Source organism: Podarcis vaucheri (genome assembly GCF_965113315.1).
Source record: "Podarcis vaucheri genome assembly, chromosome: 7".
NCBI classification, from domain to species: domain Eukaryota; kingdom Metazoa; phylum Chordata; class Lepidosauria; order Squamata; family Lacertidae; genus Podarcis; species Podarcis vaucheri.
In genome coordinates this window covers 9,452,086-9,477,899 of record NC_138765.1, presented here as the reverse complement: position 1 = coordinate 9,477,899, position 25,814 = coordinate 9,452,086, and the positions used below count along the sequence as shown (strand labels likewise).

General features: G+C 49.1%; 1 protein-coding gene and 1 long non-coding RNA gene across 2 annotated transcripts in view; one reads left to right on the top strand and one right to left on the bottom strand.

Moving 5' to 3' along the window:
- LOC309537026 overlaps positions 1-25,814 on the bottom strand; it is a 163,954-nt gene that overhangs the window by 126,912 nt on the left and 11,228 nt on the right. The window lies entirely within an intron of this gene.
- DACT3 (dishevelled binding antagonist of beta catenin 3) overlaps positions 22,916-25,814 on the top strand; it is a 45,341-nt gene continuing 42,442 nt past the window's right edge. Inside the window, exon 1 of the mRNA XM_082231078.1 lies at positions 22,916-23,233. Coding sequence (XP_082087204.1) covers positions 23,021-23,233 — 213 coding nt within the window. The 5' untranslated portion in view covers positions 22,916-23,020. The remainder of the gene's footprint in view (positions 23,234-25,814) is intronic.

Sequence of the window (25,814 nt, the reverse complement as noted above, 5' to 3'; positions counted from 1 at the left end):
AAAAGAAGTCACAAGCCAGTCCTATAAAATGAAGAACAAGTCACAGTAAAAAAAATGAAAAAGCCACACAAACAAAAATGTAAAAAATAGCAAAAACAAAAGCTCCAAATATCACCTGTATGTTGTGTGGGTGCTCAGGACTCCACATCCAACAGACTCAACAGGAAGCCTCTGACTGGCAGCGGGGATAAAATCAATTTACAAATGGAACACACTCAAAAGGAAGCAAAGCATGTTCTGCTTCCAAGGAAATGTTCACAAACCAAAACACCTACTTCCGGGCTTGCAGCGTTCTCAATCCAAGTTGTTCATAAACTAAGCTGTTCTTAAACCAAGGTACCAACTGTGCCAAATTTGTTCCTGCACTGGGGAGCTGGACTGTGCTTTAAATAACCCCAGAAAACCACACTTGTTACATTAGAAATCAGCGCAGGTGTTGACTCTGTTTATACCTGTTGTTCCGAGCTGAAAGTATGGGAACGCTGCAGCCTAGGTCTTTGAGTAATCATTTATTGTTTTGATTATTTATTCGCTTTATTCCATTTATACCCCAAGCTTGAGGTTTGGTGTACATGCTTCGGCCCTTCCTCATTTTTTAAAAAAATCATTTTTATTTGATTTTCCAATACAAAATTAGTTTAAAAATTCAAATACATATTCATGTACAGAGATTCCTCCAAATCTCAGGACTCCCCACCCCCTCCCTGGAGTCTCAATTTGAACATTTAAAAGTGCATCTTCTTTCAAACTCTAACCCATATTTTCCATGGTAATTGTTACACTACAAGTGAAATCAAAATCCTGCCACTGTTTCCATCTGCTTACAGTGGTCTCTTGTTTATTTATTTATTTTTGTTGTTGTATTTTTTTTACAGAATAATACTTTATTTAGAATTCAACAATAACAAAGGGAAAAAACCCACAGTAATTGCTACATAAATTCATTACAATTAACCAATTTCAACAACATATAAATAGAAAAATTACACAACATCACATTTTTTAGTTTTCATATTACATTTTTATCTCTTTCTTAACAAATCGAAACGAGAAAGACCAAGAAAGGAGGCACAAAAAAGGGGGGAGGGAGAAGAAGAGGGGGAAATGGTCTCTTAGACAACCTTAAAAAATTCCCCATTCTTTTGTAACATTTTTGTTCTCTGGCTTCCGGAGTTTTCCAATCAGATTTGCCATTTCTGCATAGTCCATCAGCTTGGTTTGCCATTCTACTTTGGTAAGGACCTCCCCTTCTCAGGGGCGGAGCTTCAAGCTCTGGCGGGGCCGGAGCACAGAGGGCAGGTGGGGCGTGGCTGGCGGCGTCCCGGGGGGCATGGCGCGCTGCTCGCTTGGCCGTGATGAGCGTCCCGGGGGCATGGTGCGCCACCTGCGGGGGAGTCATAGCTGTCAACTTTCAGATTTGAAAATAAGGGATCAGCAGCCTCAAAAATAAGGGATCAGCAGCCTCACCTGTCCCAGGCACTCCTTTCTTCCACTGCCTCCTGCAATTTGGTCAAACTCATGCTGGTAGCTTCGAGAACACTATCCAACCATCTCGTCCTCATGGTTCAATGTTACTAGTGAGCAAAGTTACCCAGTCAGGATTTGAATCTTCTGAGGCTAAGTTTCGATTTAGCTGTCCATTAATACTGACAACTATATTAATACTGACAATAAATCCTGCCAACCTAGCAGTTCGAAAGCACGTCAAAGTGCAAGTAGATAAATAGGTACCACTCCGGCGGGAAGGTAAATGGTGTTTCCGTGCGCTGCTCTGGTTCGCCAGAAGCAGCTTAGTCATGCTGGCCACATGACCCAGAAGCTCCCTCAGCCAATAAAGTGAGATGAGCGCCGCAACCCCAGAGTCGGTCACGACTGGACCTAATGGTCAGGGGTCCCTTTACCTTTTAATACTGACAAACCGTATCTCCCATTCATCTCTCAGATCCTCTTGTGAATCTAAAGTACTGACCTCACCACATCCCGTGTTAAAAAAATCCCCCAAGTTAATTGCACATTGTGTGAAGATAAGTGTGTGAAGCTACAGCATTCCTACTATCAGCTTAAGTGACACATTCTCTCTCTCTCTCTCTCTCTCTCTCTCTCTCTCTCTCTCTCACACACACACACACACACACACACAGTAGAGCCCCTCTGAGCCCCTCCCAGCCAAAGGCAGAAAGCCCAGCCAGCAGCCAAACGAAGCCTCAAGCAGTGGTTCCCACAGTGCAGCAACCTGGCAAAGGGGATGCAGCAAGGAAAACCACCGTCACCTCTCCGCTGGGAAGCGCTGAGCAAAGGCAAGTCCCCAGGCAACGCGGCTGATTTGATTGGCACAAGGCATGCAAGCTCCACCCCCCCAGTCATTCTTAGACTCCTTATTGGGTGAGCAACGCAGCCAGGCAACACAGCTGGAGCCTCCCTCCTCCCTGGCCGGCAGGGAGGGAGGGAGGGAGAGGAGCTGCTTCCTTTGAAACCCGGGAAATTTAAGGGACATCATCAATAAGGGACAGCAGTGGGACACGGCGCTGGGATAAGGGACTTTCCCGCCAAATAAGGGAAGGTTGACAGCTATGGGGGTGTCTGGCACCCAGCGCCCGGGGAGAGGCAGCTGCGATGGCATCCCACCAGGATCGTGCCGCCAGTGCCTGCGCGCTCCCCCCGCACCCCTGTTCCTCCGCCAGTGCCTCTTCCTCATTTAACCTCCTCCCCAACCAGTGAAAATGCTGGTGGACTTCCACCAGGACTTCATAAAATCAAAATAAAACCACAAGCTCGTTTGGAAATGCAGAAAACTGATCTTAAGACAGGGAGCAGGGCGAAATTAGAAAGCGAGAGGCGCTGAAAGGAACAGATTTGCCTGTTCCAAGGCACGCATTCAGAGACTGCGGTTGCCGTTAATGTCCGCTCAGTCATTCCTAGGCAGCTCTCCTTGCATGCCAGCCCCAGTGGATAATTGGCTTTTTTCTTGGCTTGAATCATTCTAGAAAGTTCCACAAAGGCAGTTTCTCGCTTTCTGCCTCTCTGCTTTTCCACCCTGCGGTTCCTTTAGAGCAGGGGTCAGCAAACTTTTTCAGCAGGGGGCCAGTCCACTGTCCCTCAGACCTTGTGGGGGCCGGACTATATTTTTTGGGGGGAAATGAACGAATTCCTATGCCCCACAAATAACCAAGCGATGCATTTTCAATAAAAGAACACATTCTACTCATGTAAAAACACCAGGCAGGCCCCACAAACAACCTGTATACCTGAAGGAGCGTCTCCGCCCCCATTATTCAGCCCGGACACTGAGATCCAGCGCCAAGAGCCTTCTGGCGGTTCCCTCATTGCACGAAGTGAGGTTACAGGGGACCAGACAGAGGGCACACCCTGTGGAACGCCCTCCCTTCAAATGTGATGGAAATAAGGAGCTATCCCATCTTTAAAAGACATCTGAAGGCAGCCCTGTTTAGGGAAGTTTTTAATATTTAATGCTGTATTGTTTTTAACATTTGATTGGGAGCCGCCCAGAGTGGCTGGGGAAACTCAGCCAGATGGGCGGGGTATAAATAATAAATTATTATTATTATTATTATTATTATTCTCCAGAGATGCATTTAAAATAAAAGCGCACATTCTGCTCATGTAAAAACACGCTGATTCTCTCTTTTTTTTATTCATAATGCCAACAAATTATACATTTTATCCATAACACAACAAATCATATCCGTTTTAGACTTCCTTCAACGTCACTGACGATCATTCGTAGTTGTAACTTTAGTACACATTTCATTCTTTCATATTGCCATTTGTTCCTCCCTTCCTTCATTATTTCTAATAGACAATACTTATTAATTCTTTACAGTGCCTCTTTAAATCCCACTAGCGTTGTATTTACACCAGTTATTTTCCAGATAACCCAGCGTGGGGGAAAACACGCTGATTCTCAGATCATCCGCGGATCGGATTTAGAATGCGATTGGGCCGAATCCGGCCACTGGGCCTTAGTTTGCCTACCCATGCTTTAGAGGGATATCGCTCATCAGTTAAGGGGTGGGTGTTGGCCTGTTTCCTGCAGGGCGATGTTGCAACTGTTAGAGGAGAAATCTGAGGGCTCCCTTGGACAAAAAAACAAGGACACCAGCCAGGAATACCAGAGCAAAACAGTAGCCAGTGGGCTTGGTCTTTATTGAAGACTGTCACGACAGGACTCCCACCTCCCACCAGGTGAAACAAAATGGAAGCCCAGAACAAAAGAAGACCCCAATTTTTATTAGTTACTAATCCCCCCAAACTACATCCCTAGAACTACATCACAACTACATCATGACTCCATCATTGACACATCACAAAAGGGGAGTTGAGGGAGGAGTTGTGGAGGTAACCTGAGTATCTTGTCACCTGGCTGGTTCCTCCTTTCCCCCTCCCCATGAGTCATTTCCAGAGGACAAAGGGGAAATGGGAGTTTTCTGCCCCCAGAGGGAAGATCTGATCATTGTCCTTTGTTCTAGTCCATGTTGAATCCACTCCCATATGCAAGTCCTTTGTGACCTTGACGGTCTTCTGTCTGGGACCATCACGGTTGTCATGCCAACTGGGCAGGGCCTCCTGTGTATGTGCTGGTATGCCCAAGGGCTTATGGCTGCCCTGTATCAAACCTTCCCCATTTTGTAGTCCTTCCTTCATGGAGTAAAATAAAAGTGGAACGGTGCAGATCCGATGTATGGTTGTTTTTCTATGAATTTATAACAGAAGCGTAGCGTATGTCATGTGTGTGTGTCGAGTTTGTACAAACTGACTCTCTGAAAACGGGCAGGTCTTTAGCGGCCAGCAGAGAAGCCAACTCAACAGACAGCAGCCTTTTGTAAGGACAGCATCCTCCTGCATACCCGAGGGCTGCCAGTTGGTGGGCAAGCCATGCGGCTCACGCACGGCTCCACCTTCCAATGGAGGCGAATGGCCAAGGGCTCGGGGCGGCCAACACCCAGCATCCACCGCCTGAAGCAGATGCCTCACACTAGCTAATAGTAGGGCCGGTCTTCCTGGCTGAGTCCTGGAGCCTGGCTCTAAATTCAAGACGCTGCCTGGGTTCACCTCACGTTGGGCTGACAATGTTTGCAGATGTCAGTGACAGCGCACAGATTATCAGGTGTGGAGCTGAGTGCGTCACGGGCCTCTGGGAAGTCCCTCTTTCCGCAGTGCAAATGACGTGCATTTGTGTGTGTGTGAAAATCTCAGCTTTTAGAATCTCACCAGCTCAGCTATTAATAGTGGCAGTAGTCTCTCTCTATCTCTCCCTCTCCCTCTCTCTCTTTCTCATCTCTCCATTTGCTGGCTGCTATCGCAGAGTCGGGTGCAACTGCCTGCGTCTCAGAAAGCGAGAAGTGTGGAGATCTCCTGGGCACCCTCTCTTCTTGCAGGGGAGCCCAAAGATGTGTCTGGATTACACCAATGCCAGCCCTGCCCTTTCAGGCGGGGCAAACAGCAGTTCCCCAGACACACCACTTTTGAGTGGTAAGTACATGATCACACACACACACACACACACACACCAATTTACAGAACTTTAATATCAAAAGAAAAAACAGAGGAAAGGGGGGGGGAAATAGTTTTTAAAAGAATAAGAAAAGTTTCCACAATTGCCAGTGAAGAAGCCTAGGGTACAGTTATGTGATTTACTAAGATGATAATAATACAGATGCTTTCGGGTTGCACACCGTGCCAAACCCGCAAGTACCGGAACGGGTTACTTCCAGGTTTCAGCGCTTGTGCATGCGCAGAAGTGCTAAATTGCGTTTTGCGCATGCGCAGAAGCGCTGAATCACAACCTGCGCATGTGCAGATGGGCGGGTGGCGAACATGCCTCCTGCATGGATCACGTTCACAACCCGAGCGTCCACTGTAGTAGTAGTAGTAGTAACAACAACAACAACAACAACAATAATACAACAAGTAAAGCATAGCAAGAGAAGAAGGATGCATCGTCTATAATTACAATGGGTTTGTGGGCTCAACTAATTTTTATCTTGAAAAAGATGAAAAAATAACCTTGGGCTGCATTAAATCCAGACACTGGCATTGACCAGTAGGACCTGATGCTCCTGAGAAGCTGTGTTCGTGTATACAGTGGCACCTTGGTTCTCCTATGCCCCCCACAAATAACCCAGAGATGCATTTTAAATACAAGGACACATTCTACTCATGTAAAAATACACTGATTCCCGGACCATCCGTGGGCTGGATTGAGAAGGTGATTGGGCCGCATCCGGCCCATGGGCCTTGGATTGCCTACCCCTGGTTAAGACCCTCCTGTTTATCCAAGGCTTTAGAGGCAGCTAGTACTAGTTTTTGTTGTTTTATACTTCATATTATATTTCTACTTATAGTCCGCCTTTCTTCCAAGGAGCTCAATGAGGCATGCATTGTTTTCCTGTTTTATCCTCACAACGACCCTGCAAAAATCCCGAAAGAGTTTGGGTGTAATCTTCGATACCTCCCTCTCTATTCAATCTGTTACCTCCGAGGATGTGGACAGGCTGCTTGGACGAGTGAAACCAACCACCTGTCTCCTGGATCCTTGCCCATCCTGGCTTATAAAAGCTAGCCGGGAAGGACTGGGCGATGGGCTTCGTGGGGTGGTGAATGCTTCCCTCCGTGAGGGAGCCTTCCCAGACCCGCTGAAAGAGGCGGTTATTAAACCGCTTCTTAAAAAACCATCTTTAGATGCGGCCACGATGGCCAACTATCGCCCAGTCTCAAATCTTCCATTCCTGGGCAAGGTGATTGAGCGAGCGGTTGCCGAACAACTCCAGGCACGCCTGGAAGAAGCGGACCATTTGGATCCCTTCCAGTCGGGATTCAGGCCTCATCATGGGACTGAAACTGCCTTGGTCGCACTGGTTGATGATCTCCGGCGGGCTAGGGACAAAGGTGAGAGCTGTTTCCTAGTTCTGCTGGATCTCTCAGCGGCGTTTGATACCATCGACCATAGCATCCTTCTGGACCGTCTTGAGGGGCTGGGAGCTGGGGGCACTGTTATACAGTGGTTCCGCTCCTTCCTCCTGGGCCGTGTTCAGAAAGTGGTGGTGGGGGATGAGTGTTCAGACCCCTGGGCTCTCACTTGTGGGGTGCCTCAGGGTTCTGTCCTCTCCCCCATGCTTTTCAACATCTACATGCGGCCGCTGGGAGAGATCATCAGGAGGTTTGGGCTGGGTGTTCATCAGTATGCGGATGACACCCAGCTCTACCTCTCTTTTAAATCAGAACCAGTGAAGGCGGTGAAGGTCCTGTGTGAGTGTCTGGAGGCGGTTGGAGGATGGATGGCGGCTAACAGATTGAGGTTGAATCCTGACAAGACAGAAGTACTGTTTTTGGGGGACAGGAGGCGGGCAGGTGTGGAGGATTCCCTGGTCCTGAATGGGGTAACTGTGCCCCTGAAGGACCAGGTGCGCAGCCTGGGAGTCATTTTGGACTCACAGCTGTCCATGGAGGCACAGGTCAAATCTGTGTCCAGGGCAGCTGTTTACCAGCTCCATCTGGTACGTAGGCTGAGACCCTATCTGCCTGCGGACTGTCTCGCCAGAGTGGTGCATGCTCTGGTTATCTCCCGCTTGGACTACTGCAATGCACTCTACGTGGGGCTACCTTTGAAGGTGAGTCGGAAACTACAACTAATCCAGAATGCGGCAGCTAGACTGGTGACTGGGAGCGGCCGCCGAGACCATATAACACCAGTCTTGAAAGACCTGCATTGGCTCCCAGTACGTTTCCGAGCACAATTCAAAGTGTTGGTGCTGACCTTTAAAGCCCTAAACGGCCTCGGTCCAGTATACCTGAAGGAGCGTCTCCACCCCCATCATTCTGCCCGGACGCTGAGGTCCAGCGCCGAGGGCCTTCTGGCGGTTCCCTCATTGCGAGAAGCAAAGCTACAGGGAACCAGGCAGAGGGCCTTCTCGGTAGTGGCGCCCGCCCTGTGGAACGCCCTTCCAGCAGATGTCAAAGCGATAAACAACTACCTGACATTCAGGAGACATCTTAAGGCAGCCCTGTTCAGGGAAGTTTTTAACGTGTGATATTTTACTGTATTTTTGGTTTTTATGGAAGCCGCCCAGAGTGGCTGGGGAGGCCCAGCCAGATGGGCGGGGTATAAATAATAAATTATTATTATTATTATTATTATGGAGGCGCAGATTGCAGCTATAACAAAGGCGGCATTTTTTCATCTCCGCCAAGCTAAGCAGTTGGCTCCTTACCTCTCTCGCCCTGACCTAGCCACGGTGATCCATGCGACGGTCACCTCCAGACTGGATTATTGTAACTCGCTCTACGTGGGGCTGCCCTTGAGACTGACCCAGAAACTCCAGCGGGTGCAGAATGCTGCAGCAAGACTCCTTACGGGGTCTTCGCTGTGGGATCACATTCACCCGGTGCTATACCAGCTGCACTGGCTCCCAGTGGAGTACAGGATCAGGTTCAAGGTGCTGGTTTTAACTTTTAAAGCCCTATACAGCCTAGGACCCTCGTACCTACGGGACCGCCTCTCCTGGTATGCCCCACAGAGAAACTTACGGTCTTCAAATAAAAACATCTTGAAGGTCCCAGGCCACAGAAAAGTTAGGCTGGCCTCAACTAGAGCCAGGGCTTTTTCGGCTGTGGCTCCAATCTGGTGGAACGCTCTGTCACAAGAGACTAGGGCCCTGCGGGACCTGACATCTTTCCGCAGGGCCTGCAAGACGGAGCTGTTCCACCAGGCCTTTGGTCAGGGCGCAGCCTGACCCCCTCCTCTGGCAATCTGCACAGAATTTTGCCTAATGGTTGCCATCAATTTGATTTTAATTAATTTTATAATGAATGTTTTTAGAATGTTGGATTATTTTGATTGTTGTTAGCAGCCCTGAGCCCAGCTTCGGCTGGGGAGGGCGGGATATAAATAAAAAATTACTATTATTATTATTATTATTATTGGCTAGGCTGAGAGCTGGTGCCTGGTCCAGGGTCACCCAGTGAGTTTCATTAAAGGGAAGCTTTCTTCAGCATTGATAATATTACTAGTGTCCTAATCTTGAGACACCCCCAAGAAATCTTGGCTCCCATTCTCTGGCCACTAAACTTTCCCAACTTGGCAGGGCAAGGGACTCTAGGGAACGGGTGGCACAGGGATGTTGGTGTATCTGTTATTGAGTCCCCAGCAGTTAATCATGGCCCTTTTGCGGGGCATCCATCAGCTGGCTGCAGCAGTTGGCACGGGAAGAGCAAGGGAGAGGGAAGGAATCTGCCTCAGCCGCTGTTTGAATTAACAATTAGCAGAGCTGAGCAAAACTGAGAATGGTTAACCCAGCAAATAGCTCTCCACATCCCAAACCACCACCTGACAAGTTTGGGGCTTTTTAGGGGGATGCACAAGGTGCTGAGCACCCCCACATTCTCAGCTCACCCTATAGCTAGGATTGAGCTCACATTTTAATGGTAAGCCTGTGTAGTCCACACTTCCTTTTTTTAAAAAAAATAATTTTTATTAACCGGCCAATCAAATCAAATTAAATCACATCACATAAATTCCGAATTACAAAGCCGAATTTTAAATTTTGTTGGGGGGACCCATATTTCAAGATCCGAAGGGGGATTCTGATCATCTTCTTGTTACTGCGTTAATGTCCAAATCAGTCCAAACAGATTTCTCCTCCCAGACTCAAGACCTCCGACAGAACTTTCCAATATGGCGATGGCATTTTTAACTGCGTCATTCCAAAGCTCTTATACATTCCCCGCTCTTCTTAAAACATGCTTTGGTTTGAAAGTTTATCTCCACACAGCCTTAAATTCACACTTTCTTTTTGTTTTGTTAGAGTGTTTATTAATTTTCCAATAAAAAAACATCCAATTAACGTATCAAATCATAATCCAATAAAAAAAGATCAAATTGTCTTCTGAATTGTAATTTTGATTTTATGACTTCCCACAGTCAGAACGTCAAAGCATATCCAAATCTCAGTCCTGCCTCTCATGATGTTTCCATATTTCCAGATCCGATTTTATCTCTCCATAGTCCACACTTTCTGAAAGAACCAGCAGACCAGAATGCCCGACGTCCTTTGAAATCGCAAAATGGCATCCCATTGCCTTGCCACTTAGTCTTGGCAGCCTAGAGAGCACAGAGCCAGGGATGGGCATGTTGGAATTCTGCCTGGGTCAGAGGAATGTGCCACAGCGTAGGCACCGGCAGATATTCCTGTCGACCTCCCCGCGTCTCCACTCTGCTGATAAGCAGGCGAGGTCCCGGCGATTCATCTCAGATGTGTGAGAGGAACACACCGTTCTTCGTCTCTCCCCTTTGGTGTCCCCCAGGAAGGGGAAAGAAGCAGACAGAAAACTATTTACATCCTTTATTTCTGTCTCTCATATCAGTACAGAGAAACACGTCTGCACTCGACAACAGCAAGAAGAAACTCCACCCATGTACTTCCAGTACGGGTCATATGACACACACTCTGAGCTAACATCCGGTGCTCAGTACAGAATGGACTGCCCCTTTGTTTCCATGGCAACAGTCACAAACATCCTGTCTGGCTTTCCAGCCACAAGCAGCTGACTGAGCTGCTGAAGCCTTTGCTTGCTGCAGCATTGGTGCTTTATGGTAACATACTCCCCCTAAAGTATCAATGCGTGCTGCGAGCAAAGCGTCATCCAGAGAAGAAAACAAACAGTTGTTATACTTATAACATTCCCCTGTTGTTTCAGTTCCACCCTTGGAACTACCTGCCACTGGTTTAACCAATGTACCTCTCTGGTTGTGTGACTTCACATTTCCTTGGTTAACAACTCTCTGTTGTGCCTTTGTCTCTGACTCAGACACAGCTTCAATTTGTCTTTGGTCGTTTACAACAGCAACATATGCAAGGTTAGCAAACTCCTTTGAATACCTCTTGGGTGGTACACCCTTCGTTGCTCTCTCAGACCTTCGTAAGAGCTGCTGCTCTTCTCTGCTTTCTGGTTCAGCCTCTGAACTCTCTGGAGAACCAGTAGTAAGCTTTATCAGTGGTTTATCTTCCTCTTCTGAGGGTCTAGTCATTATTTGAGATTTCCTCTCAATGACTGTGACAACTGAGCTGTCTGAGCTATCAGTGTCATCATCATCAGTACCACTGAACTCTATAAGATTAAACTCATCATCATCATCATCATCAGAATCATCTGTGGAAAAAGTTTGAACAATCACTCTCTCCCGTTCAGGAGCACTTTCTAGAAATTTTGTGAGAATCACCTGACCAGATTCAGACAAAATTACTCTGTAGAGACCTTTTTCATAACCCACAAAGATGCCTCTGGCATTCTTTTCCCCACTTGGAGCTTCTGTTCTCACATGAGACCCGAAAACCTTAAAATAGACAACAGAAGGTTTTCTATTAAACAGCTTCTCAAAAGGAGAACATCCCAACTCTGTTGAGACCTTTCTCAACCACACATGAAGATAGGACGCTAAAGATTCGGCCCAATAGTCATGTGGCAAATGTGAACTCAGCAATTGCGCATGCATCCCCTTTTGCAATTCTTTGTTCACCCTAACACAGACACATTTCTTCCATGCTTCTTCGGAAGTAGCAAGTTTGTGTCTTATCCCTTTTCCATCCAGGAACCTCTGGAAATCCTGTAAAAGAAAAACTGGCTTGTCATCTGTGAAAAGACAATCAATGTTAGCATTATGCATACTTTTAACCTTGTTACAAAACTCCTGAAACTTTTCTAAAGTTTCCTGCGGTTTCTTCATCATATAAACCCAAGAATAATTAGTGTAACAGTCAACACACACAAGGTAATATTTTGCACCGCCTCTAGATGGTTCTAGAAGACCAATCACATCAGCATACACCCGCTGAAAAGCTCTGTGGACCTTCTTAGCCACCTTCTTGGTGTTCACACTGGTCATACCTGCAAGAGAAATTTCGTTAGAATCAGAAGTATTACATTTCATGTAATCACTTTGATCATAAGTCAACAAATACAGTCCATCTTTCTCTTTGGCAGTAAGAAACAGTTCTCCATCTTTGTAGATCTTGCATCTTTTGGCATCATAGTACAGTTTTAGTCCCTTCTTTGCAATCTGCGAAGCACTCAGCAGACTAAATTTCAGTTCTGGAACCAGGTAAACATCATTTATAGTCAAGTTCAGACTCTCAAGATACACAGTTCCAATTCCGGTCGCTTCCAGTTCTTGACCGTTGGCTTGTTTCACAGTGAAGCTTTGCTTCTTCAACGTCGAAAACAGTTCTCTGTGTGGGCAGAGATGCTTCGTGGCGCCGGTATCGATTATGAATGCGTTCCCAACATCTGGCGTGGTTCCTTTCGCCATCATAGCCTTTGCAGGTTTCACCTGGCACTTGGTACGGCTTTTGCTTGACGCCTCAGGCTTCGTAGAGCTGTTCTTGGCTCCTTTTGACTGTCGCGGCTTCTTACAGTTTCGCTGTAGATGCCCAGTCTGTCCACAATTGTAGCATCGGACGGCACTCAATGCTATGGCATGCTCTCCAGTAGATTCAGCAGTGGGAAGATTTGAACTCTGTTCTTGCCTCCCCCTGTCTTTCACTTCCAGTGCAGCAAGTCTGTCGTGTTCGTTCAGGACGACGGCACACACTCTTTCCGCGGTTAGCTGCTGAGCAGGTAGCGAACCAAGCTGACTGGCAACCACCTTGTAGGTGCGATTAAGGCTGTTTATCATCATGAAGCAAAACACTTCCTCCTGTAGACGGAAATTGCGTTCCACCATCTGTTGACGCAGAAACTTCATCTCTGTCAGGTGCGCTTGAACATCTCCATCAGGCGCTAATCTCAAATTGGTCAACTTCTCAAAATACAGCAACGCTGAAGAACCAGCATCTCTCTGATGCGTTGTACGCAGCGTGTTCCAAACCTCTTGCGCAAATTCCAAATGCTGTATATGCACAAGCTGCTCATCTGAGACACACAGAATTATAGCAGTCCTAGCCTTCACATTCTGTGATACCCAAGCACGCGTTGGTGCTGCTGGTATGGGATTCTCAATCACCCCAAACAGTCTCTGATTCTGCAGCAGGGCCTTCATCTTTACAGACCAAGATGAATAATTGTCATTGGTCAGGAGGGGTGGAGAAGGCAAGCCTCCCCCCTTCTTGGCATCCATTTTGAGTCCTTGCATTGACTCTAAAACACAAGCCTCTAAAATCCAATAGCTGGCTTGTTTACTCTCTTGACACCTGGCAACTCTGACACTGGTTGCGTTGGAAAGTCCCTTCCACCAGTTCGTGAGGACCTAGTCATAACAAAACTTTGTTTTCGCCTCTCTGAAGCATAGTCTGACTGTCCAGCCCTCTCGAGTAACTTTCCATTTCTCCTCTCTGAGGCACAGCCTTCTGAAGGACGTTGCCTAGCAACAGCGCATTCCTTTCCTCGGACAGGAAATCACAAAAATGCCTGGTATGCAGGCCTCTTCTAAGTTGGAGCTGCTTTCCCACACACGCTCTCCGTGAAGCAGAGAATGAACCATTCTGCATTCACGCTTTTAAGCCCTTAAAAGTCTCATACCTTGAGCATCGGCTTGGCTGTCAGCTTCTTCTGGTCAGCTTCTGGCTGCAGAAAATCAGCCTCTCACTTCAGGCTTCCATGGAGCAGAGGAGGACAATGCACCAGCCTCTCATCCAGATGTCCGATGGACAGCAACCATCCTCTGCTACCACTGTTGGAATTCTGCCTGGGTCAGAGGAATGTGCCACAGCGTAGGCACCGGCAGATATTCCTGTCGACCTCCCCGCGTCTCCACTCTGCTGATAAGCAGGCGAGGTCCCGGCGATTCATCTCAGATGTGTGAGAGGAACACACCGTTCTTCGTCTCTCCCCTTTGGTGTCCCCCAGGAAGGGGAAAGAAGCAGACAGAAAACTATTTACATCCTTTATTTCTGTCTCTCATATCAGTACAGAGAAACACGTCTGCACTCGACAACAGCAAGAAGAAACTCCACCCATGTACTTCCAGTACGGGTCATATGACACACACTCTGAGCTAACATCCGGTGCTCAGTACAGAATGGACTGCCCCTTTGTTTCCATGGCAACAGTCACAAACATCCTGTCTGGCTTTCCAGCCACAAGCAGCTGACTGAGCTGCTGGAGCCTTTGCTTGCTGCAGCATTGGTGCTTTATGGTAACAGGGCAGCCCATGCCTCTCTAGATGTTTCTGGACTACATCCCCCATCATGCCCCTGTCCATCGGTTACGCTTTCTTGCAGGGGCTGCTGGGAGTTGGAACACAGCAATATCTGGAGGGCCGCAGGTTCCCTATCCCAGACATGGAGGAAAAGAAGAGCCCTTCCTGGCCCTGATGAGACGCAATCATAGAGTGGGAAGGGGACCCCCCAGGGTCATCTAGTCCAACCCTGTGCGACGCGGAAATCTTTTGCCCAACATGGGGCTTGAACCCACAGCCCTGAGATGGAGAGTCTCATACTCAACCAACTGAGCCATCCCCTTTCATCCAATCCAAGGAGCTCAAGGTGGTGTATATGGTGTTCTTCCTTCCAACAACCCTGTGAGGGCCAGATACCCAGCTCTACCTCTCTTTTAAATCGGAACCAGTGAAGGTCCTGTGTGAGTATCTGGAGGCAGTTGGAGGATGGATGGCAGCTAACAGATTGAGGTTGAATCCTGACAAGACAGAAGTACTGTTTTGGGGGACGGGGCGGGTGTGGGGGACTCCCTGGTCCTGAATGGGGTAACTGTGCCCCTGAAGGACCAGGTGTGCAGCCTGGGAGTCATTTTGGACTCACAGCTGTCCATGGAGGCGCAGGTCCATTCTGTGTCCAGGGTGGCTGTTTATCAGCTCCATCTGGTCAGCAGGCTGAGACCCTCCCTGCCCACATCCTGTCTCGCCAGAGTGGTGCATGCTCTGGTTATCTCCCGCTTGGACTACTGCAATGTGCTCTATGTGGGGCTACCTTTGAAGGTGACCCGGAAACTGCAATTAATCAAGAATGCGGCAGCTAGACTGGTGACTGGGAGTGGCTGCCGAGACCATATAACACTGGTCTTGAAAGACCTACACTGGTTCCTAGTACATTTCCGAGCACAATTCAAAGTGTTGGTGCTGACCTTGAAAGCCCTCAACGGCCTCAAAGGCCCAGTATACCTGAAGGAGCGTCTCCACCCCCATCGTTCTGCCCGGACACTGAGGTCCAGCGACAAGGGCCTTCTGGCGGTTGCATCACTGCGAGAAATGAGGTGACAGGCAACCAGGCAGAGGGCCTTCTCAGTAGTGGTGCCTGGCCTGTGGAACGCCCTCCCACCAGATGTTGAGGAGATAAACAACTATCTGAGTTTTAGAAGACATCTGAAGGCAACCCTGTGTAGGGAAGCTTTTAATGTTTGATGTTTTATTGTGTTTTTAATATTCTGTTGGCAGCCGCCCCGAGTGGCTGGGGAAACCCAGCCAGATGGGCAGGGTATAAATAATAAATAATAAAATTGTTGTTGTTGTTGTTATTAGGTTGGGGAACCAGACTTCACTCGGCAGAGGACTTTGTGGCCTTGTGATAGCAGAAAGGGAAAACTCTAGCGATGCCACACCTTGCCGAAGGTATTCACATTTCTCTCACTCTCTTGTTTATTTTCAAACACAAGTTTCTAGCCTTCAACGGGGAATGGGGTGGATCTGCTTTCATCAAGGCACATCCCATGGCGTCTTAAGAAGGGCTTGGCAGAACTCTTCTGCCTTCCTGCTGGCTAGCAGGCACCGCAGAAAGTTGTGCCAAATTGGCACATTCAAAGGGCTACGTTTCTGGAAGCCCTGGAGCAGGGGCAGGCAAACTAAGGCTCAGGGGCCGGATCCAGCCCAATCGCCTTGTCAATCTGGCCCACAGACGGTCCTGGAATCAGCGTGTTTTTACATGAGTAGAATGTGTCGTTTTACAGTAGTACTTCGGGTTACAGACGCTTCAGGTTACAGACGCTTCAGGTTACAAACTCTGCCTGGTTCCCTGTAACCTCACTTCTTGCAGTGAGGGAACCGCCAGAAGGCCCTGGATCGCAGTCCAAGAGAGAAGACGTTAAGCTAGGCTTTGCTAAGCTGGCCTCCTCCAGCTGGTTTGGACTACAACTCCCATGAGCCTTGGCTACCACACAGGGGCTGATGGGAGTTGTAGTCCCAAACAGCTGGTTGGTGGAGGCTGTGTTGAAGTGAATTGTTATGTACTGAGTTGAATAGGATCCAAAATGCAACAGTCTGATTGGTCCTAGAACAATAGGCTCCAGAATGCAGCAGTCTGATTGGTCCACAGGAGCCACCCAATCCAGCTCCAGGTGGAAGTGAATCCGCAACCTGATTGGCCTACAGGAGAATCCTGGAATTAGCCAATCAAGTGGGGCCCATTGTGTAAATAATGTATATAAAGCAGACATTCTGGGGGAACTTCCATTCCTCCTCACCGCTATGAGCTGAATAAAGAGCATGAAATCCACTCTTGACTCCGAGTATATTTCACAAATGATCCAGCCCTTTAGCATTCTGTGGCTGCGTGTGATCTGCCAAGCTCTCCTGGAACAATTCCATAGATGGCAATGTGGCTACTCTGGAGTAGCGTGAGTTGCTGCGACTTGTGTGGCTATAGCAACGGTGGAACACAGATAATAACATTTGCAAGGCTTAGGGGGGAAAAACCTGTGTGCTTTTTACCGGCACTGTGTGCATCTGTTTAAAAAATCTGATTGTGGCTCTACAGCCCATCAGGCGCTGAGCTGTTTTAGAGAGATATTGCTTGCGGGATTCCAACAAACCCACCAGTGTCACTCAGAGTTACTGCAGAAACTGCCGCAGATTTGAAACCATCCCCGGTGCCTGGTGTGGGGCAGCAGATATGCAGCGATAGGAGAAATGCGCTCTGCATGCGTTCAAGGGCACTGTTGAGGTCTAGGCTGCGTGCAAAAATTCACCAGGACCGCAGGACTGTCACTTTTGCAGTTTAATTAGATAATTAAACTTGCAGTGAGTCAGTCCTTCACTGTGGCAGCACAATTCTCTAAAACTCCTTGCCCATTTATATTGGCCTTGGCTGTATTATTTCTGGTCCATGCTAAAAACTTGTTTAGGCAAGCCTACCCAGATATGTAATTTTATTATGTATGTTGTTGTTTAGTAGTGTCCGACTCTTTGTAACTGTTATGTACTGAAGTTCTCACCCTGGGCCAGCAGGGGCATGCTGTAGATAGTTTTCACTCAGGTCCACATATGCAAATAAGGGATTGAAAGTGACGTTCAGTGATTGGATAGTTACAGAAAATTGTTGCAGTTGCGTTGTACTGGAGCTCTATATAAGCAGGCTGGCTGACCCCTTCAGTTCAGTTCTGTTCTGGCCTGTGAATAAACAAGAGCTGTTTGAAGAATCGCTGTGTCGTCTGATATGTTCACCAACAACTTAACAGTGACCCCATGGACCAGAGCACACCAGGCACTCCTGTCTTCCACTGCCTCCCGCAGCTTGGTCAAACTCATGTTTGTAGCTTCGAGAACACTGTCCAACCATCTTGTCCTCTGTCGTCCCCTTCTCCTTGTGCCCTCCATCTTTCCCAACATCAGGGTCTTTCCAGGGAGTCTTCTCTTCTCATGAGGTGGCCAAAGTCTTGGAGCCTCAGCTTCAGGATCTGTCCTTCCAGTGAGCACACAGGGCTGATTTCCTTAAGAATGGATAGGTTTGATCTTCTTGCAGTCCATGGGACTCTCAAGAGTCTCCTCCAGCACCATAATTCAAAAGCATCAATTCTTCGGCAATCAGCCTTCTTTATGGTCCAGCTCTCACTTCCATACATCACTACTGGGAAGGCCATAGCTTTAACTATACAGACCTTTGTCAGCAAGGTGATGTCTCTGCTTTTTTACTCTGCTTTTATTACTAATTGTATCCTCAAAAACCACTTTGAGGCTTCCCCCATTTTATTTTATTTTACAATCAAGCTGCGTACAAATTTAACGACCTAAATATTTCGATAAATACTGTGTCTACATGTTTACCCACGTTTTATTTAGCCTGGAGAAGAGGAGGTTAAGGGGTGATATGATAGCCATGTTCAAATATATAAAAGGATGTCACATAGAGGAGGGAGAAAGGTTGTTTTCTGCTGCTCCAGAGAAGCGGACACGGAGCAATGGATCCAAACTACAAGAAAGAAGATTCCACCTAAACATTAGGAAGAACCTCCTGACAGTAAGAGCTGTTCGACAGTGGAATTTGCTGCCAAGGAGTGTGGTGGAGTCTCCTACTTTGGAGGTCTTTAAGCAGAGGCTTGATAACCATATGTCAGGAGTGCTCTGATGGTGTTTCCTGCTTGGCAGGGGGTTGGACTCGATGGCCCTTGTGGTCTCTTCCAACTCTATGATTCTATGATTCTATTCCAAATACAGGATATCGTTTCATTTAACCACATGAAAATATTTGTAGATTTATTTTTTGTTCATATTGCAACCTGTAAACTCCACCCCATCGTGATAAAACCGCAAAGCGGCGGCTTATGAAGAAAGCGCCACGTAAATCTTACCAAGTAAAATAAATGAAAATGATACCGCAGGCCCACAATGTGTGTGCAAAGTCGCCCCACATTTCATGCATTAAAACCTATAAGTTTGCTTCGAGGGTGGCCCCACACATGTGTGGGGTTCGAGTAATTGGGGGTTTCTTACCAAGTCTACAATTCCATGATTCTTGAGGTTTTAAAGAAAGAAGCCCACCGAGAACTGATGTGTGGATTGCGTGGACAATGCCCAGTATACCTGAAGGAGAGTCTCCACCCCCATCGTTCATCCCAGACGCTGAGGTCCAGCTCCGAGGGCCTTCTGGCGGTTCCCTCACTGCAAGAAGTGAGGTTACAGAGAACCAGGCAGAGGGCCTTCTTGGTGGTGGTGCCCGCCCTGTGGAACGCCCGCCCATCAGATGTCGAGGAGATAAACAACTACAGTGGTACCCCGGGTTACATATGCTTCAGGTTACATACGCTTCAGATTACATTCACTTCAGGTTACAGCCTCCACTAACCCAGAAATAGTACTTTGGGTTAAGAGCTTTGCTTCAGGGTGAGAACACAAATCGTGCTCCGGCAGCGCGGCGGCAGCGGGAGGCCCAATTAGCTAAAGTGGTGCTTCAGGTTAAGAACAGTTTCAGGTTAAGAACGGACCTCCGGAACGAATTAAGTACTTAACCTGAGGTACCACTGTATCTGACTTTCAGAAGACATCTGAAGGCAGCACTGTGTAGGGAAGCTTTTAATGTTTGATGTTTTATTGTGTTTTTAATTACAGATAGGTAGCCGTGTTGGTCTGCCATAGTCAAAATAAAAAAATTCCTTCCAGTAGCACCTTAAAGACCAACTAAGTTAGTTCTTGGTATGAGCTTTCGTGTGCATGCACACTTCTTCAGATACACCTCATACCAAGAACTAACTTAGTTGGTCTTTAAGGTGCTACTGGAAGGAATTTTTTTTGTGTTTTTAATATTCTGTTGGGAGCCACCCAGAGTGGCTGGGGAAACCCAGCCAGATGGGTGGGGTAGAAATACTAATAATACTAATACTATTAGTACTACTAATAATAATTTATTATTATTATTATTATTATTATTATTATTATTATTATTATTATAATACTCCGTGGGTCAGCTCTTTGAAGCTCCTTTACCTTTGCGGGGATTTCCCCTGCCAGTAAAGCTTCACTCCTTCCCCGCAGCTGATAAAATTAGCAAAAGCAAAACGCAGGAATGATTTCCCAGCGCACTGAGAGCAAGACATGCTCACCGTGGAGTGGTGGAAAAGGGGAGTGCGTTCCCCCCCCCCTTTCACCACAGCTCACAAGGAGCCACTCTTGGCCTTGCAGCTACCGCAGGATTATTTTGTGTGCGTGTGGTTTTTTTTTAAATTCGCCACAGCCGACTCTGCTATTTTTCACTGCCCTTGTTGCCAGCTGCCACCCCCACCCCCACCTCCCATTGTCATGGCTACCACCGTCCCCATCACCATGGCTACCATCCTCGCACTATTATTATCACAACCATTTATAAACCATTGTTGCGCTCCTTTCCCCCGTCACTGTCACATCTGCCAGCCCCTTTCTCCCCGAGGTTTGAGCCATCGCCACTGCGCCCTCCGTATTTTTAGGACCATTCTCGGATGGCTAGGACTCTTCCCCGTACCCACCGACCCGCCCCTCCTGGAAACATGGTCAGCTAAGACCAGGTCCACCAAAACAGCAGGGGGGGGGGCGATGTCCAAGGCTCACACAGGTTCACTACAAATCTAGTAGCCAGCCTTTCGAAAGGGTCTGCTTGCTAAGAACAGGCCTTGTAAAGGTAAAGGGACCCCTGACCGTTAGGTCCAGTCGTGACCAACTCTGGGGTTGCGGCGCTCATCTCGTTTCTTGGCCGAGGGAGCCGGCGTACAGCTTCCGGGTCATGTGGCCAGCAGGACTAAGCCGATTCTGGCGAACCAGAGCAGCGCACGGAAATGCCGTTTACCTTCCCACTGGAGTGGTACCTTTTTATCTACTTGCACTTTGAAATGCTTTCGAACTGCTAGGTTGGCAGGAGCTGGGACGGAGCAACGGGAGCTCACCTAGGCCTTGATACCAACGCAATTTCCCCTGTGTCCAGTGAAAGGTGTAGTGTTCAAAACTGCATGAGCAAGACGGACGCAAGCAGAGCAAGTTGTGACTGAGTACCATTCTGCACTTCATCCACTGGGCAAGTTATCCCGAATTATTAATACAGTGGTACCTCGGGTTACATACGCTTCAGGTTACAGACTCCGCTAACCCAGAAATAGTACCTTGGGTTAAGAACTTTGCTTCAGGATGAGAACAGAAATCGGGCGGTGGCAGCGGGAGGCCCCATTAGCTAAAGTGGTGCTTCAGGTTAAGAACAGTTTCAGGTTAAAAACAGACCTCTGGAACGAATTAAGTACTTAACCCGAGGTACCAATGTATATATATATATTATTTTTGAACTGCCTATCTGAACTGCGAGACTCGGTTTCCTCTTGAAAGTTGGCACAATATCCAGAATAGGGGAGGGAAAAATAAAATAAAAATCTTATTCCTGGTTTACCATCTCCTCCTCTGAGACAGGATTGTGAAAATGGGACGGTATAAGCCAGCACTTGCCAATGAAATGCCCTCTAGATGTGTTGGACTACAATTTAGCACCCCCCAGCCAAACACACTTAGGAGGATTAGGAGAGGATTGTCTGTGAGATCTCCTCCCTAGCGGATGGGATGCTGGGGAAACTCCTCTCTCACCCAGCTAAGAGTGATACCAGACCAGAGGCAGGGAACCTCAGGCCAAAGAGCTGATGCGGCCCTCCCGCTCTTCCCATCAGGCCCTCAGGACACTTCTGGCCTTGCTTTGCTCCCTAAGGATTGCAATACAGGGGGTTGGACTAGATCAGGGGTCAGCAAACTTTTTCAGCAGGGGGCCGGTCCACTGTCCGTCAGACCTTGTGGGGGCTGGACTATATAGTGGGGGGAAAATGAACGAATTCCTATGCCCCACAAATAACCCAGAGATGCATTTTAAATAAAAGGACACATTCTACTCATATACGGTAAAAACACGCTGATTCCCGGACAGTCCGGATTTAGAAGGCGATTGGGCCGGATCCGGCCCCCGGGGCCTTAGTTTGCCTACCCATGGACTAGAAGACCCGTGAGGTCCCTTCCAACTCTGCAATTCCTTAATTTTTCTGGAGAGAGGGATGTGTCTGTGTATGTGTGCGTTAGATGCTAGTCTCCTGCTAAGCTGTGCGTTCCCTACGTGTTCGCCCGTCGTCTTTTTAAGGGATTAAGAGAATCCATCCCATAACAGTCACTCCCCCACCCATCCCAGGGGCGTTCGGCGTCTCACCTGTTCCTCTTACACTTTCTGCAAATCTTGGGAGAAACTGGTCTGAGGCCGATGGGCGAGGAAAGTTGGCGGGGCGAAAGCCCTGGAGGAAAACGAACCTGGGCTTCCCAGCGCTTCCTCCATTCATGGTGGGTAGGGCGGGGGCGGGGGGTACTGCTAGATGGGCGGGAGTGCAAAGCAGAGTTCAAAGCGCACAAGTTACTATTTTATGAATGAGGAGGCGGGACATGGTCAGGACGGAGATCCTGCCCATTAATTGCAAAGCAATATTAATATAGGGGGCGGGGCTAGGCATATGAACAAATGTAACACTTCGGCAACAGGGAGTTGGAATGAAGAAGGAAAAGGAAATGGAATTTCGAGACGACAGATGAGTTCATAGAAGCTTTGAAACAGAATTAGTGTCAATGACTGACCACATTTCCAGCGAGGGAGCTCTAGAATGTCAATGGCTTGAACCGTGGGCGTGGCTGCGTAGGTAATTTAAGACCAGCGAGCCAATGGAGCGAGTGGAAGGGCGTGGCTATGCAGATAAGGTGGGTTGGGCGAACCAATGGCGGGCGGCTGAAACATTCCTGGGGCGGGGTTTACCATGCAGATAAGGCACCGCAGGTGAGTCAATGGCTCGGCTTCGGGGCGCGGCTATGCAGATCGCCTTCTGCCCGCCGGCCAATGGCTTGACTCGAAGGCGGGGCCAAAGTGCAGAAACCAAGGGAGCACAGCCAATGGCTCGGCTTCAGGGTGTGGCCATCAGGTAGGCCGGGGTTTCTAACTGGGCGCGGCCAGGCCAGCGAAACTCAACCACGGGGTCCCAAGAAGAGACCGGGCAGGAGGGGCGTGGCTTTGTAAAAAGCGGAGCCCGGCGAGCCAATGGCTTCTTTGGAAGGGTTATTATGCAAAAAAGCCCAGCAGGGTGAGCGAGGGTCCAATTGTTTGAATGGGAGGTTCGGCCACGGAACCCGGGGCCGCCCAATGGAGGGCTGCGCATGCAAATCATCCCGGCAGACCGGCCAATGAGCGTTGCTATGCAGATGAGGCGGTGACAGCGCCGGAACTGCAGCGGCCGGAGCGCGCCTGGGGGTCGCTTTAGCGCTGCTGCGCTTGGCGGAGCAGGACTCGCACCCGGCGCCGCGCTCCATCGGAGGAGGATGATCCGGGCGTTCTCGTTCCCCGCCAGCCCGGAGCGGAGCCGGCTCCGAGGCTGGCTGGAGGGCACCTTGGCCGGCTTGTGCGAGCTGCATCTGCTCCGCGAGCGGCAGGAGCGCCGGGTCCGGCAGGCGCTGCGCCTGGCCGCCGAGTCCCCGAGCAAGCAGGGCGATGGCGAGGCTGGAGGCGGCGACGCGGCTCCGGAGGACCAGCTGGTGAGAGAGAGAAAGAGGGAGCCTCATTGTCCGCCTTTGCCGGACACCCCTGCGCGGGGATCCGGTCCGATCCTGCTCGGGGGAGGTGCTGGGTTGATCTATCCAATAGGTTCGGGGGCTAAGGAGACCCGAGGCTGCATTCACGGGGAGATGGTGGCGGTGGGGGCTTTGCGATGGGAGGGGTCTTCGCGCGAGGGGAAAGGTCCGTACGCACCGTGGTGCTGTTGGTGGGCGTGAGAGGGTTAAAATGGGGAGGAGGGGGGCGAACCGCCGCGATTATCCCTCCCCCGCTTCTCTAGTGTGGTTTTGGGGGTGCGGGGCGCGCATCAAGGCTGCGATCCTGCTGCACCCGACGAGTTGTAGCGGTGTAAACGCGTGGCTGCCCTTGGGGGAAGGGTCCTTCTGCGACGTTGCTGGAGGGGGGGGGGCTTCTGTATCGTCTGCCTGTGTTTCTTGTGTCCCCCCCCCCCAATATCTTGCGTTGTCCACCAGAGAGCAAAGATTTATTTCATTTTTTGAAAGGGGAAAGCGGGGGCTTTAAGCCCAAGCACGGCTGTAAAGGGATCGGGAGACCGACGAGTCGGTTTCTCTGCTGTTTCATTAATGGGCTTGCGAGAAATGCCAGAGGAGCTTTGCCCGTGCGCCTTCGAAACCCGGGGAATCTCGCCTCGCCGTTTTTATCTCCTGCCGGTTCGTCTTGAGCAACCGATGAGTCGCCGCTCCCCTCTCCAGCCCAGCCCTTGAACTTCAAGGCGCCCACCCCTCTGGCCCGTCCACCCGGGTCCTTCTGGTCGGTTACACTCTTGGGAGCGGGGAGGGCAATGCTCGGACTCCTGGGTTCTCTTCTGAGGTTGGGGCTTGGGGACTCTGTGCGTGCGGAGCGCCGGCTAGGGAAGGCGGCGGGGAGTGGTTGGGGGTTGTTAGTGTTGACGCCCGGGAGTGGGGAGATGAAGCAGCTTTTTGGTCTGTGGACGATTGGGGGGGGGGGAGGAAGAAAGGGGGGGAAGGATTTTGGGTTGGGCAAACAGTGCGTTGCTCACAATATGTGCGTGCAAATCATGAGATATAGGCGGTGCGCCAGTGGAACTCACGGCCACCAGGTTTGGAACCGATGCTCTGAAAGAATCCCTTGTTGAACACACTGGCTTATAATTCTCTTGCACCCCCTCCTTTCTACAAGCAATTGAAGCTTCAGCTTTGCAAGGGGGGTGGGAAGGGACTTTGAAGACCTGTGGGAAAATACTCTTATTGGTGATAGAACCTCTCTCTCCAGGAGCTCTGTGTTCCATAAGCTGCTGGCTGCTGTTGGAAGGGGGATGCAGGCTTAGATGAGCACCACTGGTCCCATCCAGCCAGAGGATTCTTGGCTTCTGTTGCCAAATCTGAAAGTCTATTTACAGTGTGTTCATCTTAAGAAGGAGTGAGACGGAAGACTGCTAATCTCAGTAAGCCAATGTTAGCTCCGGCCTCGCAACCCTGGCCTTCTGAACCAAGTGATTTGGGAAGCTACCTGTTGAATCTCACACGCCCACAATTCCGGATGTATCTGCATTCTACGGACTTGTTATCAGCTTTTTACCCAAAGCATTCTGGGAACTGTAGTTTACTAGGAGGTGCCAAGGAATTCCCTGTACTCGTGAGCTATCCATGCCCATTGCAGACCCACAAAATCTTGGGTTTCCCTGGGGATAGGTAAAGATAAAGATAAAGGGACCCCTGACCATTAGGTCCAGTCGTGGCCGACTCTGGGGTTGCGGCGCTCATCTCGCTTTACTGGCCGAGGGAACCAGCGTACAGCTTCCGGGTCATGTGGCCAGCATGACCAAGCCGCTTCTGGCAAACCAGAGCAGCGCAAGGAAACGCCGTTTACCTTCCTGCCGGAGTGGTACCTATTTATCTACTTGCACTTGACGTGCTTTTGAACTGCTAGGTTGGCAGGAGCAGGGACCCAGCAACAGGAGCTCACCCCGTCGCGGGGATTTGAACTGCTGACCTTCTGATCAGAAAGCCCTAGGCTCTGTGGTTTAACCCCACAGCGCCACCCACATCCCTGGGGATACAGCATTGCTATTAAAGCTGCATAACTGTGCTGTAGGACTAGGGAAACTCTAAACCAGCCTTCCCAACCTAGTGTCTTCCAGCAGTTTTGCACTACAGTTCCCATCATCCCCAACCAATGGTTAAACTATGGGACTTCTGCAAGGAGGTAGCGATGGGCACCAACCTGGATGGCTTTAAAAGAAGATTAGAGACACTCCTGGAGGAGAACCAGGCTACTAGTTGTGATAGTTATGCTCTGCCCTCCACACCTGAAGGCAGAAATGCCTCTGAATGGCAGTTGCTGGGAATCACAAAAGGGGGGAAGGGACTCTCGTGCCCAAATCCTGCTTGCAAGTTTCCTTTTGAAACATCTGGTTGGCCACTGTAAGAACTGGATGATGGACTAGAGAAACCATTGACCTGGTCTTAAATTCTTCTAGGAAGGCTGTCTTTACTGCTGCCTCCTATCAGTTCTAGTTACAGATAGGTAGCCGTGTTGGTCTGCCATAGTCAAAATAAAAAAAATTCCTTCCAGTAGCAC